The sequence below is a fragment of the Moschus berezovskii genome, chromosome 12, assembly GCF_049115385.1.
Source record: "Moschus berezovskii isolate FMDL1 chromosome 12, NW_MosBer_1.0, whole genome shotgun sequence".
NCBI classification, from domain to species: domain Eukaryota; kingdom Metazoa; phylum Chordata; class Mammalia; order Artiodactyla; family Moschidae; genus Moschus; species Moschus berezovskii.
The window spans coordinates 17,933,307-17,957,966 of NC_142471.1; the positions used below are offsets into that span (position 1 = coordinate 17,933,307).

Consider the following 24,660-nt stretch of genomic DNA (forward strand, 5'->3'; position numbering starts at 1 on the left):
TGTGACCCCGTGGACAGCAGCCCACTAGGCTTCTCTGTCCCTGGGATTCTCCAGGCAAGAATACTGGAGTGGGTTGCCATTTCCCTCTCCAATGCATGGAAGTGAAAAGTGAAAGTGAAGTTACTCAGTCCTATCCGACTCTTAGCTAGAGCCTTTCAAATCTCCAGCTCCATGCTCTTTGGTGTCATGTCTATACACTGTTCACTTATCAGCAAAGGACAGCCGGGACACTCCAGTTGCCTGGATTCATCCTCAGCACGCAGGGAGCCATGACTGTCTGTGTATGTGTATTTTGTATTTGCCTGCCACATGTAAAAATACGAAAAGATGAAAGTTAATATTTGTAATGTACACATTGTAAAAGTTTAAGTATCAGGCTTTTGACACTTACCTACTTCTTTTTCAACTGGATGCCTTAAGAAATAGTTTTACTTTGTTGTTTGTTTGCTTTTAATAGTGAAATAATTGACCACAGTCATTGACTTGTTTGGTGTAAAGGTGACAAAGTGGTGCCAATGTCACTCTTTTTGCACTGTCATCTGGCTGTCACCACCACCATCAGGCATCATTTGAGAAACAGCATATATATGTCTGTAGTTTGGAAAAGAAAAATGAAAAGTCTTGATGTTTTACGTAAAAATCCATATTCCTGGCATCTGTTGAAACTCTTCAGGCCCAGATTCCCACATGGTAACAATCAGCTAAAACTGAGTATTAGTCAACTCTGCTCGTTTACATTTTCAGCTCTGGGTTTGGTTTTGCTGTCTACCATGGCCGAGTCTACCATGTAGGCCTTCCTTACCAGCTAATCTACCCAACCTTTGGGTCATTTCCATCTATACTATTAATCTAAGATCATAAAAAGATCTTCTTTTCCATTCTAAAGTAATTTTTGAGGGTTTTTTCCTATCTTAAAATGGAAACAAACTCTTTAGACATTTGTGTAGTGTTTATGGTAATTTACTATTGTTGGGTTTGTCACCTGCTGTTCTTTTACATAAAATGTAATTATTAACATAAACAAACAACAGTAGTATTACCATTTGTCCTCACAAGTACTGAAATTTTTACACATTAAGGACATCTTTGGTTATTTTGTTGCCAAAGCATCCATAAAAATAATGCTTGAGACTTCTCTGGAATTTTTCTTTTCAGCACTGCATATGTCCTTAGAAGACAGCATAAAATGGCTTGGAGAAGTTATGGCTGAAATAGGACCATCACACAAAAATGAAAAATGGAATATCTTTGATGTGAAACAAGCCAATGCTATTGTTGATTACTTGAAAATCAGGTAGGGACTTTATTCAGTAGCATTTAGTTTTTTATTTCAGGTTTTCTAGAAAAGGTCTATTAAATAGAAACTACTAAGTTAGACATTTACAAAATGTATACAGTAGTTAATTGAAGTGAAGTGAAGTGAGAGTCACTCTTCATGTCTGACTCTCTGCGACCCCATGGAATTCTCCAGGCCAGAATACTGGAAAGGATAGCCATTCCCTTCTCCAGGGGATCTTCCTGACACAGGTATCGAACCCAGGTCTCCTGCATTGCAGGCAAATTGTTTACCAACCGAACTATCAGGGAAGCAATACTGTAATTAACTCAACCAATAATTAGATAATATTCAAATCATACATCCAATAGATCCAGGACATTGAACATTTTGGTTAACCTTGCGAATTTAAAAAATCTTTGTGTTTGATAAGTATAATATCATTGAGATATGTGATTCTTGTCTAAGAATTTTTTCTCTGAATCACTAATTACTACTGTTCTTATTATTAATAAAGTGATTTTTTCAGATTATTCAGATTTGATTACAATGAATTCTTTAGGTAGTTGATCTTGACGTTAAAATTTTACATTTTATAGAGTAAAATTTATTTCCACTTAAACATTTATTTAAATGGTTTGTATTAGAATTTGAAGAGATTAATGTATGTATTTCCTCAGATTTATTATGTGCCCTGAAATATTTTGTAGTATTGACCAATTAAACTCATTAAGTCTTTATCTTTGGTTCGAAAATGATGGGGATTGGAGGAAAAGTATTTTTATTGCTGTGATTCTTCATTGTTGAACTAAGAAATCTGTCTTTTTATATGCTCCTGTCACAAGATCTACGTGAGAGTCATGCATCTCTCTCAAGGGATATTTTTAAAGTTAGCAAATATTTAAACAAGAGTTGGTAAAAAAATCTTGCTTTTGCCTAACTAAAAGTTTCTGCAGAATATCTTTGTTCCTCCATTACTACATACTGCAGTACTTTTCAACTTTAAGTTTAAAAATTCTAAAATAAATGGTGCTATATGATAGTCTAGACATGCTCGTGATTTGCTTGGCAAGGATCCTGGTTGTAGTCTGGAAGTTTTTTAAAAAATTAATGTGTTTAATATGATAAGGTTTATATACTGGTTTCTGGCATGCATTAATAATGGTGAATGATGTATTTTTATGTAATAACATTTGATATATAATAATATGATTTCTTAATGTAACAACATAACCTCCTAATGTGTGTCACACTGAGAGCCACAGTAGTCTTCCTATCAACCAGATTAAAGGGAGATCCTGTGTGGGGAGAGGGAAGGGAAAGGAAACAGGAACAGGATAAGGAAAGGAAAAGGAAAACCTGTTCCCCAAGATCCTTCTGCCCATCAGAGTTTGGAAATCACTAGGCAGGAGAGTTTAGACCATTCTTCTTTCCTTTCTCTCTTTATTTGAGCCTTCTAGGTCTCTCTTGCTCATTTTTCAGCTGAAATCTCAGCCCAAGAGTTTTATCTTGGACACAAGGATGGATAATTAATCACAACAGCAAAACCCAAGCACCTTCTAGATAGTGAAAGATGGCATCTCTTTTCTTCATCTCATCTCTCTGGACGAATATTCATCAACATGTTTCTTTTCATTTTATTTACATTCAGAAAATGGTTAAGTGAGGAGAGGATGTCAGTATTAGTCACTTCTAGATCCTAACCAGGGTAACTTCACAAACCGAAATTACCTAGTAATTTTATAAAAGATAAAATGTCTTCTCTCTCCCCACCCCCCCCCCCAAATTGGAAGTTATAGTCAAATAAAGTAAATCAGAAGTGGTTTTTCTTTTTTTTTTTTAATTAATTTACTTACTTTTTGACTGCACTGGGTCTTCTTTGCTTTGCACAGGCCTTCTCCAGTTGAGTGGGGGCTATGCAGCAAGCAGGGCCTACTCATTGGTGCAGTGCACAGGCTTCTCATTGCAGTGGCTTCTCTTGTGGAGCACAGAATCTAGGGTGTACAGGCTTCAGTAGTTGCAGCACACAGGCCCAGTAGTTGCGTCTCACAGGCCCTAGAGCATGCAGGATACAGGAGTTGCAACGTGCGACCTGGTAGTTGCAGCTCGTGGGCTCTAGACTGCAGGCTCAGTAGTTGTAGTGCATGGATTTAGTTGCTCTGTGGCATGTGGAATCTTCCCAGACAAGGGATTGAACCCATGTCCCCTGCATAAGCAGGTAGATTATTATCCATTACTCTACTAAGGAAGTTCCAGCTAGTTTTGATGCTGTTAAATCTTTATATTGTGATTTCAAAGAAATTACATGTTTTAAGTGTCTATGTCACATAAAATAAAATATCAGTTGGTAAGCAGGATATCTGGAATTGATACTGACGTTGTGTAAAGAGAAATGTGCTTTTCTATAGCACTTGTTCACAGTGTCGCATAGATCCACAAATATTAGTTTAATGGCAATTAAATCATATAATGGTTACCATTTTAATGACTACAGAAAGATTTTCTAAATATGAAGCTAACTCATGTATCAAAAATATAACCATGTTTCATTTTAGCCTGATAATTAAGTTTAATCAACCAGTGATAGCCCTAGTCAATTTTGGGAGAGTGCTTTTTATAACATGACTTATTGCACTTAACTGACAATAAAATTGAAATTTCATTTGATGCTCTTAATAAGTCTGCACCATATACTCTATCAATATAAGTTGTTTATGAATTAAAAAATGAATACCAAAATTCCTTCCCAACATTGCTATGAGTACTGAGTAATCTGAGTAATATATACATAGCTTTTTAACATAAGACATCATTTAGATAGCTATCGGCTTAAAGGACACTTCTGTCATTGTGTAGTATATGTATTCTGTAGAAATCAGGTGAAAGTAATGTGCACAGACATATACCCAATATAAGAAAAGCAAAACTGTCCCTGTTTGCACACATGCACTTCCTGGTATCTTGACCCATTTTCATTCTGTGTCCTCTCCTTTTGATTTAAGACTAAGATGTTTGAAAAAATAATCTAGGGATTTGAGTTAACTGGAAGTTCAAAGGTAGAGGTAAAAAATACATTCCCATTTCAGAAGTGCTACTTTGTTCCCATGTAAGTCTCCCGAGAACCCCAGCTGTGGTGGGGACCAGATCAAGGCACTGGGGATGACTTGACCAGCAACTGAGTAAGTTCCTCCCTTAGGTGGCTTCTCTCCTTGCCTGTCTCACCATAGCCCTGACCTTGCCCAACTTTGCCTCTTTGACCACTGCATCCAAGTCATGCATTTTATTTTCATTGTAAGAAGTGAATTTCTTTTTTAGTATGGGATAATCTAATAATGACTTCCCTGGTGGTTCAGGTGGTAAAGAATCCGCCTGTAATGAGGGAGACCCAAGTTCGATCCCTGGGTCCAGAAGATCCCCTAGAGAAGGGAATGGCAACCCACTCCAGTATTCTTGCCTGGAGAATTCCATGGACAGGGGAGCCTGGTGGGCTACAGTCCATGGGGTCACAAAGAGTTGGACACAGCTGAGCAACTAATACTAATCTAATAACTATATGCAATAAGGAGAATAAAGTGGAAAGATTATGAAATTGCAGGAAGGAAGGTTTATGAATTTTCACTGAGTGACATAAGATGAGGAAAAGAAAGTTTTATACCAGTTAACTGAAAAGAAGCCAAACTCTTTCCAAAATACTCTACAGTCTTATTTTTCTACTCAGAGTCAGTTATTGACAATGTAATAGTTTTCATCTTAAAGCTTTCTCTAGGTAACCAAGATAAGGGAAGGTGGGTTTGAATGTATTTTGCTTCATTGAATCATCAAATGTCACTAATCTTAATGTATTTTCTAGCCAACAAATCAAAGTAATGTCAAAGTCTAAGTTAGTTTTCTGAATGTTGATGACTAATTTGAATGTAGTAAAAAAAAAAAAACATGACTGATCTGCACACACATCACTTTTTAATGGATTGTGTTAGTAATGAGATCAACTGCTAATATAACTCAGAGAGACCCAGCTGCCTGAGGATTTCTTCATTGATTTCAAATGAATTGAAACTTTGATCCATTACAGCATTCAGGAGAAGCCATTATTATACATGCTCTGTAGCTACATTTTGCAAATGTTAATTTCTCAGTTATATTAAAATCAATTTGCTTAAATAGCAAAAGGCACCAGAGTGAAAGAGAAACCACTAAGACAATTTTTTGTTCTTCGGCATTTCACTGTATTATGAGTCTATTAATTTTCCTAACCAGCAGGAGGAGAATTAGAAAAATTCAAATATTATCACAAACAGGATATTAGAAGTCAACCTTTCAGTAAATTTTTAACTGTCAGTAACACATTGCTGAGATCTTTAACCTTACTAGAAATACATATATTTTAAGAAACTCCTATCTTTTATCTCTTTATAAGTTTTATACACTGACCACCTAGTCTTTAGGGTAGGAGCTAAAGAAATTATCTTTCTTAAGTTAATTCCTGCCTTTGATGTGTAATCGAATATTCTTTAAGAAAATCAGACATCTTCTAAAAAGTAGTTCAGTTAACATTACATCATTTTTCAGGTGTTATTAGAGATTAATCTTGAAACAGTTTGAGAACATGAGAGGTATAATTGATATGGAAGTAGCCTTAGAATTCAGTGCTATTCATATGAGAGGAAGTTGATTCCGGTTTGGAACAAAACTGAAAAAGACTATGAAGGTTAGTGTTTAGGTGCATTGCATTATTTGGTCGTGAGTCAGGAAAAGTCAAGATGAAATCTACCCACACCTATCCATTCATCACAGATTAGTTTACCAATACTAATTTAGGTACTGTATTATATTGTCATTGTATCACAAAATAAGCCTTTAAATTTCTTAGCATTTCTGGGCAACATATTTTGAAGTAGTGGAGGTAACTGATACCATATTAGTGTTTAATGTCTTTAGCTTGGTCAATGCAGACAGCTTTCCTGTATTAAATATTCTTATATATTTGCTTTTTTACCTGAAATAAATTTATCAGTTTTCCACATTTATTTTGTGTTTCAGCTTATTTCAGCACTACAAGCTGTATGAGTTTCTGTTCTTCTCTGCCAGGGAAGAAATTGTGATAGGAACTGAGGTAAGTAATTTATCTAGATAGAACCAATTAAGCTGAATCACTTAATGCATGCTGATCAGCATCTGGATCTTTAACTGCTTAAAGCAACTTCTTGTCAAGATTACTCAAGTGTTAATATAACCAACTAGTAGTTTGCGAAAAGAATAATTACACAAAGTGAGCTTTGGATTAAGAAAATATGCTGTCTTTTGGCATTAAAAGCATTGTTAATCACATATACTTTATGTATTTATGGATTATTTGACAAAGCTCAGTTGGATAGAGTATGTGTGTCTTCATACAAAATAAAATCAGGAAAAGTGAGATAAATTAATTCAGTTAAATCTCTTCTAATTTCACATTTATTTTCAGTGTACTCACTGTTTAAGGCCTAATTCAAATCCCACTTTCTCAACGAAGCAAACCTTCCTTAATTACATCGCATCGCAAAGGAAAGGTTTAGAGAAACTCTTTAATCACATTCTATTATTTTATTCCAATTTATCTCTTTCTGCTGAATATTGGCTACTCTTAGCACACCAATAAGCATATACGTTTACATATCACACTATGTGGTTTTCTAATTGTTTCCTGGGGATTGATATAGTTGACATAATCCAACTGTAATTTCCTTGAAGCCAAGAATCATGTGCTGTTTTACTATACAACATATAGTATAATTCAGGACACATAGCATTGCCTCTTAATACTACATAAGTGATTCAGTGACAGTGCATATAATAGCAGTTCTACAGGAAATGGTTTACCTAAAGATATTTTTGAACACTCTTATGTATAATCACATAGTCATAATTACTAGAAATGAATCCACGATAAGAGAACATCTTATGAAGGCTGTGCTGTACTTAGTCGCTCAGGCAAATCCGACTCTAAAGATGCCATAAAAAGTGCTCTTTAGATTCTCAACTAGAAAAATAGGAGACGGGAATGGTCATGGTCATAAATAAAGTGAATAAGGGGATATTTACATTATCTTTATAATTTTCCCGATGTTAAGAAGCAGTTGCAATGTGCCAGCCATTTGGTCTTCCCTAGTATTGTTATTCTGCAGTTTATAGATTGATGACTTCATTAAACACCTGAGTCATGGTGTCTCACTCTTCATTTGGATACTTGTTCTACTGTTGGCCTTTGAAATGAGCTGAAGGAAAACAAGGAACCCTTTTTGCTTTTGACTTTCCTTAAAATTTCTTCTTTGCAGTCTCCTCATTCTGTATCTTAAATTAGGTGTCACTTGACAAAAGTTTCACTGAAAACGTTTCCTTTTCAGAATTACATCATATAGTATGACAGCATTATAATAATCATCTGTTTGGCGTACAACCCTATCTTATCTACTCAGCAAAACTGGGAAAATGCTAGTGGCTTCCAACAGCAGCATACACAGATACTTAGAATCATGAAGAAAAAAAATTTCATGAAGAACTCCCTTTCCCTTTGTTAATTACACAATCGTACCTTTCTTCTCTGTTGTAAGATTATATTTAGGTGACATTTATGCTTATGGAAAGAAAAAATGGAGAAAGTAGACAAGGATTGACCCATTTATTTTCTGTTGTCTTTTGTATTTTCCCCAAGTTGTCCAGAGCTGTAAAAAGATTCCTTAAGGAAAGGATGTTGGGTCTTCAAGAATTAGATCATTCATATAATTTTAAAGGATTAACCAAAGCAAATGTTATACTACAATTATTTTATAACATTTTAGAAGTTTCTGGTAATGTTTGGTGCAAATACCTTTTTGTAATTAACAACCTTTCATGGAGGCCTGATCCACTAACATAATTATTCATGATGACCTCAGGGCTCTGGAACCAAACAATGGCCATACAGCAGCCATATAAGTGTTCCAAATTTAAATCTCAGGCAAGCATTCAAGTTAAGTAACACTGACGAAATTTAGTTTGTTTCTTAGTTATGGATAGATGATTATAACAAAACACATAAATCACCTCTAAAAATAATTGCTAAATATTAATTTTAATTATTAATAGAGAACATAAATAAATCATAATCTTTTCTTGGGTTTTAGTTTAAAGAAAATTGAATCTGTATTTTTTATTTTAACAATTGTTTCTAGCTATTTCTACTCACCTTTTTTAAGAAATTTCATATTAGGTCATAGAGGTGCATTTTTGGTAATTCATTATTCTTGACCTGAGATTTTTCGTAATCTAGAAATCTAATATATATAGTTCAATAAGCAGCATGTTTTGTAGTTCATTCAATAGTTTGCATATAAATATATGTTGAAAAAGGTAGTAAACAACTAGAATGAGTTAGAATAATGACAGAATGGAGTAGATAACAGAGGCAGCAGATAGATACCTGTAGTTGTAGCCATCTTAGAGGATGAAGTATTGTGTGACACTTAATTTATTTATAGAGATGAGAATTTCCTTTTAACCATCCAAGCCAAGAACTCTCGAAGTCTATTGTTTTGGCAATATGATTAGATTACAGATCCACAGACATAACAACTATAAGGGAACCAAAATTTCCTTAAGACAGCAGTCCCCAACCTTTCTGGCACTAGGGACTGGTTTCATGGAAAACAGTTTTTCCATGAACCAGGTTGAGGGGGATGGTTTCAGGATGATTCGAGTATATTACATTTATTGTACACTTTGTTTCTGTTATTACATGGGCTCCACCTCAAATCATCAGGCATTAGATCCCAGAGGTTTGGGACTCCTGCCTTAAGGGGGGTATATATTTTCTATGGCCTGAGGACCCACCCAGCAACCTGGAAACTGTTATGTCCTTTGCTTTTGTTACCTGAAAGCTAGGAGAAACAGTGAATACTTGTTCACAAAGAACCCTATTGGATAGTAGCAATGATGATGATCAAAAACTTATAGCGGATACCCAAAGACATGGTTCTAACCACGTATCTACTGCCAGGCATCTACTAAAATGAGATGATACAGTTACAACATTTATTCATTATTCCACGTGTTTATGCGATCCAGTTCCTATTATGCTCTAGCCCTTGTACAAAAGTTCCAGGGATACACAGTGACAAGCAATGATCCTTGTCTTCATAGAGTTTATTGTTGAATGAGAGGAGAGAAATGATTAGGTAATTACAATATAGGGTGGCTTCCATTAACAAGTGAAGTCTAAGAGGAAATCTAAAGGCTGTGAATGAGTTAGCCAGAAAGTATATTTTTTTGGTGAAGGTGAAAGAAATTCCACTCAAAATAGTTCAATTAATTTTAAAAAGGGGAAGATATCTTATTAGGTCATGTGCTTGTGTGCTTAGCCACTCAGTCATGTCCGACATTTGGGACCCTGTGGACTGCAGCACAGCAGGCTTCTCTGTCCATGGAATTCTCCAGGCAAGGATACAGAAGTAGTTTGACATTCAGTTCACCAGGGGATCTTCCCAACCCAAGGATTGAACCCTGGTCTCCTGCATTGCAGGCAGATTCTTTACCAACTGAACTACCAGGGAAGTCACTAACAGGTAAAGGCAGGGGTGAAAGCTGGACTAAAACTAACTGGATCTCATAGTCAACCATGTTACTGAGTGTGTATGTACATGTGGATTGTATATGCATGCATGTGGTTCAGGCTCTCATCTCTCCTAGACTTTTTTCATTTCTTTTTTCTGAAGGGCCTTGTTCCCTTCTATTGCAGTCAGGCTTCCTCCAGCTGATGGTAGACATCAAAGAGACAGCTCCAATTTAGCACCTCCAAAAGAAAGAGACATTCCTCCTCCCAATATTATTTTCTATGTTTGTGTTATATGTCTGCTCTCAATTAGTCACTGTGACCAGACGAGTGATATTATTAGAAGACCCAAGTTGACCATATTGAGTGGGTAGAAGAACATGAATAAATCCCCAAAGAAGCAGGAAGAACTTTTCCAAAGGGAACAGTGGTTTTATCAAAAGAATGAACTAAGCACACATGTACAATCCCTTTTGCATCCAAAATCCTATAAAAGACCAAAATTGTCAAAATTGAGAATGCTATAGATAAGAGTTTTGATGACATCTAAAATGATAGATTACTGATTAGATGAAACTGTAGCCCCATATGTACTGAAAAGACGCTACAGAGTTAATGCTACATTTCTTTAGGCATCCTAAGTTGATACAGAAATGAGAGAAATTTTGAGAGGGAAAATGATGAGAGCATTACTTTCAGGTCAGTTTTCATTCCAATCCCAAAGAAAGGCAATGCCAAAGAATGTTCAAACTACACACAGTTGCACTCATCTCACATGCTAGCAAAGTAATGGTCAAAATTCTCCAAGTCAGGCTTCAACAGTACAGGAACCATAAAATTCCAGATATTCAAGCTGAATTTAGAAAAGGCAGAGGAACCAGAGATCAAATTGGCAACATCGTTGGATCATCAAAAAAGCAAGAGAGTTCCAGAAAAATATCTACTTCCACTTTATTGACTATGCCAAAGCCTTTCTGTGGATCACAACAAGCTATGGAAAATTCTTAAAGAGATGGGAATACCACACTACCTGACCCGCCTCCTGAGAAATCTGTATTCAGGTCAAGAAGCAACAATTAGAACTGGACATGGACCAGACTGGTTTCAAATTGGGAAAGGAGTACATCAAGGCTGTATATTGTCACCCTGCTTATTTATCTTCTATGCATAATACATCATGAGAAATGCTGGGCTGGATGAAACACAAGCTGGAATCAAGATTACCAGGAGAAATATCAAAAACCTGAGATATGCAGGTGACACCACCCTTATGGCAGAAAGCAAAGAAGAACTAAAGAGCCACTTGATGAAAGTGAAAGAGGAGAGTGAAAAATTTGACTTAAAGCTCAACATTCAGAAAACTAAGATCATGGCATCTGGTCCCATCACTTCATGGGAAATAGATGGGGAAAGAGTGGAAACAGTGACAGTCTTTATTTTGGGGGGCTCCAAAATCACTGTTGATGGTGACTGCAGCCATGAAATTAAATGATACTTGCTCCTTGGAGAAAAGTTATGACTAACCTAGAGAGCATATTAAAATGGAGTACATTACTTTGCCAACAAAGGTCCATCTAGTCAAAGCTATGGTTTTTCCAGTAGTCATGTATGGATGTGAGAGTTGGACTACAAAGAAAGCTGAGCGCCGAAGAATTGATGCTTTTGAACTGTGGTGTTGGAGAAGACTCTTGAGAGTCCCTTGGACAGCAAGGAGATCAAACCAGTCCATCCTAAAAAATCAATCCTGAATATTTATTGGAAGGACTGATGCTGAAGCTGAAACTCCAACACTTTGTCCACCTGGTGCAAAGAACTGACTCATTGGAAAAGACCCTGATGCTGGGAAAGATTGAAGGCATGAGGAGAAGGGGACACCATAGGATGAGATGGTTGGATTGCATCACCGACTCAATGGACATGAGTTTGAGTAAGCTCCAGGAGTTGGTGATGCACAGGGAAGCCTGGTGTGCTGCAGTACATGAGGTTGCAAAGAGTTGGACACGACTGAGTGACTGAAGTGAACTAAACTATGAAAGCAAGTAAAGCAACTACACCATTTAGCCCATTTACTTTCTGCTGCTTGTACTGGACACTGGGTTTCTGTGGCATTCATTCCAATGCTAAAGAAACTACTGTGGGTGTTGACACTAAAGAGGAGGGCAGTTCTGAAGTGGCCATTGATGTTCAGAAGTGACAATGAGTACACCCTGAATGTAAGTTACTGCCTCACCTAATATCATCCTTTATGCCAACCCTACAAAGGTCCATCTAGTCAAGGCTATGGTTTTTCCAGTGGTCATGTATGGATGTGAGAGTTGGACTGTGAAGAAAGCCGATCGCCAAAGAATTGATGCTTTTGAACTGTGGTGTTGGAGAAGACTCTTGAGAGTCCCTTGGACTGCAAGGAGATCCAACCAGTCCATTCTGAAGGAGATCGATCCTGGGTGTTAATTGGAAGGACTGATGCTAAAGCTGAAACTCCAATACTTTGGCCACCTCATGCAATGAGTTGACTCACTGGAAAAGACTCTGATGCTGGGAAGGATTGGGGGAGGGAGGAGAAGGGGACGACAGAGAATGAGATGGCTGGATGGCATCACTGACTCAATGGACATGAGTTTAAGTGAACTCCGGGAGTTGGTGATGGACAGGGAGGCCTGGCGTGCTGTGATTCATGGGGTCGCAAAGAGTCCCTCACGACTGAGCAACTGAACTGAACTGACAGTGTCTAAAGGCAAGCTTGGCAAACAGACATCCACAAACAAATGAACAAGGATCATCTAATGTGAAGGTCAGCTGGCAGCACAAAATCAACAAGTAGTTGAGGAAAATAAAATGATAAGAGATGCATGAAACTCTATGAGCAGATCAAATGATAGCTAAGGAACAGAGTTGATAGAGCAAATGGTAGAAGATCTAAACTCTAATTAATAGTCTCATAAAAGTTTGAAAGTTTATTGTGTTCTTGACAAATGAACTGATAGAGATCTTGTTTCTTTAAAATAAGATTTGAAAATGTTTATAAAAGATCAATTTTCTGTTGATAGGCTTGAAAATCCAGAAAAAGCAATATTCAGGGAACTGTAAATTTTACTTGAGAAATGCAAATTTACTTGAGAGTGTAGAAAATCTTAATAGAATGTTAAACATATAAAATATTGAACACTTAACACATAAAAATGCCATCAGATATAGGTTTTATAGGCTAGTTCTACCAAAATTTTTTTAAACTTTTATTTTGTCTTGGTATATAGCCAATTAGCAAATAATGTTGTGATAGTTTCAGGGGAACAGCAAAGGGATTCAGGCATATACATAAACATATATCCATTCTCCCCAAACTCCCTTCCCATCTAGGCTGCCACATAACATTGAGCAGGTGCTATATTGTAGATCCTCATTGGGTGTCCAGATAATTAGGGAGTTTGGGATGGACATGTACCAAAATTTCTAAGAGGAAATAATTCCCTTTTATAAGTTATTATAGAGCATAGAAGGAAATGGAAAGCTTTCAACTCATTCTCTGAAGTTTGTATAATCCTGAGAAAGCTTTAAATTTATCCTGCGAATTGGTAATGAATTATAATCAGAAATAGAAAAGAATAACCAAAAATTGTAGGTAATCACAGTTATGAAAATATTATAGATGCATTAATCTTAAAATATTATGAAGTGAAATTTGGCAAAGGATTAGATGTTCAGATAGTGTTTATTCCAGATATGGAAGGATGGTTTAACACTGGGATATCTATTAATGTAATTCAGTGTATTTTCAGATTAGAGGAAGAAAAAAACAAATGATGATCTCAATAGATAGAGTAAAACATTTGATAAATATCCATTTCTCATTTTAAAAAGATTCTAGTTAGTCCGTAATGTAAGTTTACACTCTTAACTCATAGAATATACCAAAAATGGAAGTCTCTCTAAAATGTCTTAATAAAACCATTAAAATACCCACAAGGAACAAGACAAGGCTGATTATTTATACCCAACATTGGATTTTTAGTTTCTTACCAGTTTGATAAAACAAAAAAGTCAAAATTAGAAGAAAAAGGGCGGTATTGAAAAACAAGGTACAAAGCTATCATTGTTTGCAGATGGTATGGTAAGAAACCATCATTAAGAAAAAAAATTTTCCTGTATTTTGGTAATAACCTTGAAGAAAAGGATCACATTGGTAATAATGAAAACCATAAAATATATAGGAATGAACCTAACAAAATGTGCAAGAATAATACAAAGAAAATTGAGCACTGTATCTGTTGAAGACGTTAGATCTTCTATAGAATTTACCTACATTTGACTAAATTTTACCTAAATTTGACTGCACTTCTGTGGTATCGCTTCTTTATTTCCAGAACACAGTTAATGTTGCAAGGCTAACTAGGTTTCATTTCAGATGTTTAGCAAGAATGATTTGAAGGTGGTTTTGTACAATCTTATTAAGAGGCAAATAGTGTCTGGTTTTCTTTCTTTTTATTTTTTTTTCTCTTTTAATATTTTGTCTTTCTTTCTTCATTTATGAGCTCAATATTTCTAGAAACAGAAACTTTCACTCTTCAATTATTTGATTAAAATGAAATACAGTTCATATGGAAAAGAAAGAACAGGTTTCTTATTCTCTCTCTTTCTCTGAAGGTTTTCAAAATAATAAGTTGGATTTTTACTATACTTCAAAAGTGATGGTGATAGACTGAATAATTAATTTCCCTCCCATCATTTCAAGATGCCTACATACCAATTCCTGGAACCTGTGGATATGTAATCTTACATGTGAAAGAGATTTGCAGATATGATTAAGCTGAAGGCTTTGAGATGGGAGAATTATCCAAAAAGGCTCAATGTGATCGTGTTCCTCCTAAGAGGAAAAGAGTGGAAAGAGAGAGTCAAGTGACAAGGGGAGAAATTTGAATATGCTACATTGTTGGCTTTGATGATGGAGAAAGAGGCAAGGAGCCAAGGAATTCAGGTGCCCTCTAGGAGCTGACAGAGAAGGCAATGGCAACCCACTCTGGTACTCTTGCCTGGAAAATCCCATGGGTGGAGGACCCTGGTAGGCTACAGTCCATGGGATCGCGAAGAGTTGGACACAACTGAGCGACTTCACTTTCACTTTTCACTTTCGTGCATTGGAGAAGGAAATGGCAACCCATTCCAGTGGGTTAATCCCAGGGACAGAGGAGCCTGGTGGGCTGCCGTCTATGGGGTCGCACAGTTGGACATGACTGATGCGACTTAGCAGCTAGGAGCTGAGTAAGACAAGGAAACAGATGAGCCTCTAGAGTCTCTGAACTGAATGGAGCCTCTTCAACACATTTAATTTGAGGACTTCTGACTTCCAGAACAAAATTAACAAAAATAAATTTATGTTACTTTAAGCCAGTTTGTGGTAATTTGTTGTAGCAAGAATAGGAAACTGAAATAGATTTTACTTTGTTTTGTTTTTGTTTTGTTTGATCTATATTAATTACTATTCTTAATGCTCAGTTTGATTCATTTTGAACAGTAATCCCATTGGTTTATTTGTGAATCCTTGTCAGAATATCACCCTGCTTTAATTACCATACCATTATAGAATTTCTTTATATCTACTATGGCAATGCCTTCTTATTGTTATCCCTCTTCAATATTTTGTTGATTATATGCTGCTGCTCCTGCTAAGTCGCTTCAGTCGTGTCCAACTCTGTGCAACCGCATACATGGCAGCCCACTAGGCTCCTCTGTCCCTGGGATTCTCCAGGCAAGAATACTGGAGTGGGTTGCCATTTCCTTCTCCAATGCATGAAAGTGAAAAGTGAAAGTGAAGTTGCTCAGTTGTGCCCAACTCTTAGCGACCCCATGGACTGTGGCCTACCAGGGTCCTCCATCCATGGGATTTTCCAAGCAAGAGTACTGGAATGGGTTGCCATTGCCTTCTCCAGGTTGATTATATACTTCATACTAAAATACTGTAAAATAAAAGAGGAATACTTTTGATGAGCTTATTGGTAATCTGGAAACAATTGAGGAAAGAATCTCTGAGCTAGAGGATATTATCAAAAGAATCCTCAAGCCAAAACCAAAGAAAACAAACACTGAAAGAGAAAGAAAAAAAAATGGAACAGACTACCCAAGGTCTACAGGAGAACTACAAAAGGTATAACATACATATAATGGGAAACGCAGGAGTAGAAGGAGAGAAAGGAACAGAAGAAATATTTGAAGCAATGATGAATGAAATTTTCCCCAGATGAATTTCCATACATCCTGGGAGGTCAGAGAACCCCAAAGATGATAAATGCCAAAAAATTATACCTAGGCATGTAATTTTTAAAATTACATAAAATTTACAAAATCAAAGATAAAGAAAAATTCTGAAAGGAGTAGGAGGGAGAAAAAACAACCAACCTGTTCAGTTCAGTTCAGTTCAGTCGCTCAGTCGTGTCTGACTCTCCGCGACCCCATGAATCACAGCACGCCAGGCCTCCCTGTCCATCACCAACTCCCGGAGTACACTCAAACTCATGTCCACAGAGTAGGTGATGCCATCCAGCCATCTCATTCTCCGTCGTCCCCTTCTCCTCCCGCCCCCAACCTTTCCCAGCATCAGAGTCTTTTCCAGTGAGTCAACTCGTCTCATGAGGTGGCCAAAGTATTGGAGTTTCAGCCTTAGCATCAGTCCCTCCAATGAACATCCAGGATTGATCTCCTTTAGAATGGACTGGTTGGATCTCCTTGCAGTATAAGGGACTCTCAAGAGTCTTCTCCAACACCACAGTTCAAAAGCATCGATTCTTCGGCGATCAGCTTTCTTCACGAGGAGAGTGAAAAGGTTGGCTTGAAGCTCAACATTCAGAAAACAAAGATCATGGCATCTTGTCCCATCACTTCATGGGAAATAGATGGAAAAACAGTGGAAACAGTGTCAGACTTTGTTTTTTTGGGCTCCAAAATCACTGCAGATGCTGATTGCAGCCATGAAATTAAAAGACGCTTGCTCCTTGGAAGGAAAGTTATGACCAACCTTGATAGTATATTAAAAAGCAGAGACATTACTTTGCCGACCAAGGTCCGTCTAGTCAAGGCAATGGTTTTTCCCGTAGGAACCAGTAAAAGAATTACTTTCAATTTCTCTGAAACCATACAAGTAAGAACTGAATGAAGTGTTTAGTGTTGAAAGAAAAAAACTACCAACCTAGAATTCTATACATTGTGAAATTATCCTTAAGAAGTGAAAAAGGAAGGCTTTCTCAAACAAATAGCCCTGAGAGAATTTGTTGTTGGTAGACCTGACTTGCAAGAAATGTTAGAAGAAAGTTTTTTAAAGAGGTGAAATAATATAGGTCATACTCTTAGATCTGCATAAAGAAGTGCATCAAAGAGGGAATAAATGAAGGTAGAATAAGAACTTTTGATTTTCTTTTTTCTTAATTTATCTAAGAGAAAAATTTTTTAAATAATAATAATGCATTTGATTATATATACATATAAATATGCTTATCTATAAGTGACATGAATTTCATGATGGATATAAGGGACAACAGAGAATAAATATTTTGTTTTTATAAGGTCCTTACACTAACCACAAAGCAGTATACTATTATTAATATTTAAAATTGGACTTGAATTTGCTGTAAGTGGATATTGAAAACTAGAGAACACCACTAAAAAAGTAATATGCTAAGAAATGGAAACAAAATGTAATTATATAGAATTTTCAATTAAAAACAGAAAGGGGCAACAAATAAAAAGCAGAAACAAATATGGTATGTATTAATCCAACTATATCAAATTTAATGTCAGTGGTTTAAATGCATGAAAAAAAAGGTTGTCATAAAAACAATACAATCACTCAGTAGATCCAGAAAAAGCTTTTGACAAAATTCAACACCAGTTCATGATAAAAACTCTCTAGAAAGTGGGCATATAGGGAGCACAGTTCAGTTGAGTTCAGTCGCTCAGTCATTTCCAACTCTTTGTGACCCCATGAATCACAGCACGCCAGGCTTCCCTGTCCATCACCAACTCCCGGAGTTCACTCAAATTCATGTCCCTCAAGTTGGTGATGCCATCCAGCCGTCTCATCCTCTGTTGTCCCCTTTTCCTCCCGCCCCCAATCCGTCCCAGCATCAGAGTCTTTTCCAGTGAGTCAACTCGTCGCATGAGGTGGCCAAAGTATTGGAGTTTCAGCTTTAGCATCAGTCCTTCCAATGAACACCCAGGACTTATCTCCTTTCAATGGACTGGTTGGATCTCCTTGCAGTCCAAGGGACTCTCAAGAGTCTATATATAGGGAGCACACCTCAACATAATAAAAGCCATAGAATGACAAACCTGTGGACTTAGCTGGTGACTCAGATGGTAAAGAATCCACCTGCAATGCACGAAGCCCAGGTTAGATCCCTGGGTTGGGAAGATCCCCTGAAAAAGGAAATAACAACCCACTCCAGTGTACTTGCCTGGAGAATTCCATGGACAGGGGAGCCTGGTGGGCTACAGATCATGGGGTCACAAAGAGTTGGACATGACTGAGCGACTAACACACACATACACACGTGGCAAACCTACAGCTAATACTGTACTCAGTGGTGGAAAGCTGAAAGCACTTCCTGTAAGAGCAGAAACAAGACAAGGATATCCACTTTCACCACTTTTATTCAACATAGTTTTGGAAGCCCTGGCCACAGCAATCAGAGAAGAAAAAGAAACAGAAGGAATCCAGATGGGAAAATAAGAAATAAAACTGTCACTATTTGCTGATGACATGATACTTCTCCGATACTATGCATAGAAAACCATAAAGATGTTACTGGAAAACTACTCCAAATGATTTCAGTGAAGTTGTAGGATGCAAAATTAGCACATAGAAATCTGTTGCATTTTTGTACACTAACAATTATCTATCCGTGCATTCCTATACAGTAAGAATGAAAGATCAGAAAGAGAAATCAGAGAAACAATCCCATTTACCATAGCATCAGAAAGAATAAAATTCCTAGGAATAAACCTAGTACGGATACAAAAGACTTGTGCTCTGAATATTATAAAATGCTGATGAAAGAAACAGATAATACAAATAGATGGAAAAATATACCATGTTCTCCAAAATCACTGTATATGCTGATTGCAGCCATGAAATTAAAAGACGCTTACTCCTTGGAAGGAATGTTATGACCAACCTAGAGAGCATATTAAAAAGCAGAGACATTACTTTGCCAACCAAGGTCTGTCTAGTCAAGGCTATGGTTTTTCCAGTGGTCACATATGGATGTGAGAGTTGGACTGTGAAGAAAGCTGATCACCAAAGAATTGATGCTTTTCAACTGTGGTGCTAGAGAAGACTCTTGAGAGTCCCTTGGACTGCAAGGAGATCCAACCAGTCCATTCTAAAGGAGATCAGTCCTGGGTGTTCAATGGAAGGACTGATGCTAAAGCTGAAACTCCAATAATTTGGCCACCTCATGCAAAGAGTTGACTCACTGGAAAAGATTCTGATGCTGGGAGGGATTGGGGTCAGGAGGAGAAGGGGACAACAGAGAATGAGATGGCTGGATGGCATCACCGACTCGATGGACATGAGTTTGAGTGAACTCCGGGAGTTGGTGATGGACAGGAAGGCCTGGTGTGCTGTGATTCATGGGGCCACAAGGAGTCAGACACAACTGAATGACTGAACTGAACTGAATTGGAAGAATCAGTTGTCAAAATGACTGTATTATCCAAGGCAGTCTACAGATTCAGTGCAATCTCTATCAAATTATCAATGGCATTTTTCTCAAAATTAGAACAAAAATTTCTACAATTGCTATGGAAATACAAAAGACCCCAAATAGCCAAAAAGCAATCCTGATAAAGAAAAATGGAGCTGGAAGAATCAGACTCTTTTACTTCAGATTATACTACAAAGCTACATTTATCAAAATATTATTAACACACACACCAAGAAAAGAAATATTGGTCAATGGAACAGGATAGAAAGCCCAGAAATAAAACTGAACACCTCTGGTTCATTAGTCTATGACAAAGGAGGCAAGACTATACAAGAGAGGAAAGACAATCTTCAGTAGATGATGCTGAAAAAACTGGACAGCTATGTGTAAAAAAAAATGAAATTAGAACATTCTTTGACACCATACACAAAAGTAAACTCAAGATGGAAAAGCAGTTTGGCATGCAGCTCGTTTTAAGGTCATTGTCCAGTCAGAGGGAGAGAGACTTAGTGCCACCTCTGAAGCCTGAACACGACTACTTCACTAGCTTCCCCAACGCAGCCATGAAGAGGACATCACAGAGTGATAAAAGGGTTAATTCTCCAAGAAAACATGACAGTTCTTAACATATGTGACTTAAAAACAGGGTATCAAACTGTGTGAGGCAAAAACTAATAGGATTACAAATAAAAATGGATAAATCCTCTGTCATAGTTGGAAAGTTCAGCACCCCTCTATTCATAAGTACATAGATCTACCTGGCAGAAAATCTGTTAAAGACATAGTAAGACTCAACAACACTATCAGTCAACTGAATATAATTGACATCTATGGACTACTTATCCAACAATAGCAGAGTACACATTATTTTCAAGCTCACAAGGAGTATTCACCAAAATAGACCATATTCTGTACCATAAAACACACCTTAACAAATTTAAAAGAACAGAAATCATAAATGTCTTCTCGCAGATCACAATGGAATTAAACTAGAAATCAATAACAGAAAGGTAACTGAAAAATACAACAATTTGTAGTAATTAAACACACTTCTAATAACACTGGCTCAGATAAGGCATCTGAGAAACTTGAAAGTATTTTGAGCTAAATAAAAAGAAAGACCCAGCTAATCAAAATTTATGGGATACAGCAAAAGCAGTGCTTAGAGGGAAATTTATAGCATTGAATGTATATATTGGAAAACAAGAAAGATCTAAAATCAGTAATCTAAATTTCCATGTTAGGAAACTAGAAAAATAAGAGCAAATGGAATACAGAGTAACCGAAAGAGAAACAGTCTGCTCCTAAAGAACTGGAGCAGAAATCAATGAAATTGAAAACAGGAAATCAATAGAGAAAATAAGTGAAACCAAAAACTGATTCTTTGAAAAGATCAATGGAGTTGATAAGCCTCAGCTAAGCTAATTAAGAAAAAAGAGTGAGGACACAAGTTACTACTATCAGTAATGAAGGAGGGAACATTACTACATCTCTATGGACATTAAAAGGATAATAATACTGTGAACAGTTCTCTACCCACAAATTTGATAATATAGATGAAATGGACCAGTTACTTGAAAGACAAAGTTCGCAAAACTCACAAAAGAAGAAACAGATGATGTGAATAAATGAATAAGCCTATATCTATTAAAGAAAGTAAATAATTAGTAATCTTCCAAAAGACAAGACACATGGCTTAGATAGTTTCACTTGTGAATTGTAACAAACAAATAAGGAAGAAATCATACCAGTTCTCTACAATCCTTGAAGAAGAGAGAAATAGAGGGAACACTTCCTAACTGATTCTATGAATCCAGCATTACCAAAGTACTAAAATTAGACAAAGACATTACAACAAAAGAAAACCGTAGACTAATATCTCTCATGAACATAGATGCAGAGGTACTTAACGAAAATTTAGCGAATCTCATCTAGCCATGTATTCACCATGACCAAGTGTGATTTATCCCAGGTGAAGAAAGCTGATCACCAAAGAATTGATGCTTTTGAACTGTGGTGCTGGAGAAGACTCTTGAGAGTCCCTTGGACTGCAAGGAGATCCAACCAGTCCATTCTAAAGGAGATCCATCCTGGGTGTTCATTGGAAGGACTGATGCTAAAGCTGAAACTCCAATACTTTGGCCACCTCATGCAACGAGTTGACTCACTGGAAAAGACTCTGATGCTGGGAAGGGTTGGGGGCGGGAGGAGAAGGGGACGACAAAGGATGAGACGGCTAGATGGCATCACCAACTCAATGGACATGAGTTTGAGTGAACTCCGGGAGTTGGTGATGGACAGGGAGGCCTGGCATGCTTTGATTCATGGGGTCGCAAAGAGTCATACACGACTGAGCAACTGAACTGAACTGATACAAGGCTTGTTCACCATTCAAAAATCAATTACTATAATACTTCAAGGCAAGCTAAAAAAAGAAAAATCACATGATCATAATAAATAGATTCAGAAAAAGCATTACATAAAATGTGATACCCACTTGATATAAAAACTCAGCATACTAGAAATAGAAGGGAACTCCCTCATTTGATAACAAATACCAAAAACCTACAGCTAACATCATTAAACCATTCAATCCTAAAGGAAATCAATCCTAAATATTCATTGGAAGGACTGATGCTGAAGCCAAAGCTCCAACACTTTGGCCACGTGATGCAAAGACTAACTCATTGGAAGAGACCCTGATGCCAGGAAAGATTGAGGACAGGAGGAAAAGTGGGAAACAGAAGATGAGATGACTGGATGGCATCACTGATTCAATGGTCATGATTTTGAGCAAACTCCAGGGGATAGTGAAAGACAGGGAAGCCTGGTGTGAGGCAGTCAATGGGGCCTCAAAGGGTCAACCACGATTTAACAACTGAACAACAAACATCATTAAGTTAGAAACTCAAAGCTTTCCACTAAGATAAAGTGTACTACAGGGATATCTCTTTTATAATAAGGAAATGATATAAACATTATACAGATTGAGAAAGAAGATATAAAAATGTCTTTGTTTGCAGAGGACCTGACTGTAGAAAATCTGATAGAATTTACCAAAAAAGAAATCCTGTAAAAAACAAATGCAAGCAGTTCTCGAAAGAGTACAGGATACAAAGTTAATATTTAAAAGTCAATTTCTTTCCTATGTATCAGAAAGAACAAGTGGAATTTGAAATTTAAATCACTTTATTCTTTGTATTAGCACTCAAAAAATGAAATACTTAGCCATAAATCTGACAAAATATATACAAGATTTACATGAGGTAAACAAGAACCTCTGATGAATGAAATGAAAAATAAAACTTAATAAATGGAGTGATATTCCATGTGTGGGTAGAAAGACTTAGTATTGTAAAGATATCAGTTCTTCCCAACTTTATGTATAGATTCAATGCAGTCATCATCTCTATCCCCATAATTTATTTTATGAATGTCAAAACACTGAATCTAAAGCTATAATGGAGAGTTAAAAGTCCCAGAACAACTCACACCGTGTTGAAGGAGAAAAATAAAATTGTATGATTGAGACTACTTGACTTTAAGGCTTATTATAAAGCTAAACAAAACAGTGTGGTACTGACACAAAAACAGATACCTAGATCAGTGGAACAGAATAGAGAGCCCAAAAATAAACTCACACAGGTATGGTCGATTACTCTATGACAAAGGAGGCAAAATTATACAATGTGGAGAAGACAGTCTCTTCAATAAGTGATGTTGGGAAAACTGGAGGTGCATGTAAAGTTAATTAGAACATTTTCTAACACCAAATACAAAAAATAAAGTCAAAATGAATTAAAGACCCAAATACCCAAATGTAAGGGTGGAAAGCATAAAAATCCTAGAAGACAACATAGGCAGTACACTATTTGAGATTAAGAGTTAGCAATATGTTTAGGCAAAAGAAATAAAAGCAAAAAAACACATATGAGGCCTATTTGAACTTAAAATCTTTTGCAAATCAAAGGAAATCACCAAAATTAAAACACAACCTACTAAGTGGGAGAAGATGTTTGCATTTTTATGCAGGCTTTTTTTTTCTGTTACTGATTTGTATGAAGTCTTTTTATTTTTGGCGTATTAACCCTTTATGAGTCATATTATTTCCAAAATATACAAACAACTCATACAACTCAATAACAAAAAAAAAGGAATAAAACCCAACTGAAAATGAACAGAAGACCTAAATAGGCATTTCTTCAAAGAAGACATACACATGGCAACAGGCACATGAAAAAATATTCAAAATCACCTATTATTAGGAAAATGCAAATCAAAACTACAATGAGGTACCATCTCACACTGGTCAGAATGACCATCATTAACAAGTCTACAAATAACACATGCTGGAGAGGATGTGGAAAAAAGGAACCCTCTTACACTTTTGGTGGGAATGTAAATTGGTGTATTCACTATGGAAAACAATGTGGAGATTCCTCAAAAAACTAAAAATAGAGTTGGCATCTGATCTTACAGTCTCACTCTTGGACATATATCCAGACAAGACTATAATTTGGAAAGACAGATGCACCCCACCATTCATTGTAGCACTATTCACAATAGCCAAGACGTTGAAACAACATCGGTGTCCAACAGATGAATGAATAAAGAAGATGCGGTACAATGTTCTTGGATTAAAAGACTCAATATTTTAAAAATGATTATTACTACCCAAAGTAATTTATAGATTCAAAGAAATCCCTATCAAACAACCAATGGTATTTTTCACAGAACTAGAACAAAAAATTTCACAATTCATATGGAAAGACAAAAGACCTTGAATAGCCAAAGCAGTCTTGAGAAAGAAAAACAGACCTGAAGGAATCAACTTTACCGACTTCAGACTATACTACAAAGCTACAGTAATCAAGACAGTATGATACCAGCACAAAAACAGAAATATAGACCTATGGAACAAGATAGAAAGCCCAGAAATTAACCCACACACCTATGGGCAACTTATCTTTGACCAAGGAGGCAAGAATATATAATGGAGAAAAGATAGCCTCTTCAATAAGTGGTGCTGGGAAAATTGGAGAGCCACATGTAAAAGAGTCAAAGTAGAACACTTCCTAACACCACACACAAAAATAAACTCAAGATGGATTAAAGACTTAAATGTT

General features: G+C 36.6%; 1 protein-coding gene across 2 annotated transcripts in view; it reads left to right on the forward strand.

Annotated features, from left to right (window-relative positions):
• The window catches only part of CABCOCO1 (ciliary associated calcium binding coiled-coil 1), a 165,869-nt gene that overhangs the window by 54,150 nt on the left and 87,059 nt on the right, over positions 1-24,660 (forward strand). For both annotated transcript variants that reach the window (XM_055425652.2, XM_055425653.2), the window contains exons 4-5: positions 1,156-1,294; positions 6,317-6,389. In XM_055425652.2, the coding sequence (XP_055281627.1) occupies positions 1,156-1,294; positions 6,317-6,389 (212 nt within the window). The remainder of the gene's footprint in view (positions 1-1,155; positions 1,295-6,316; positions 6,390-24,660) is intronic.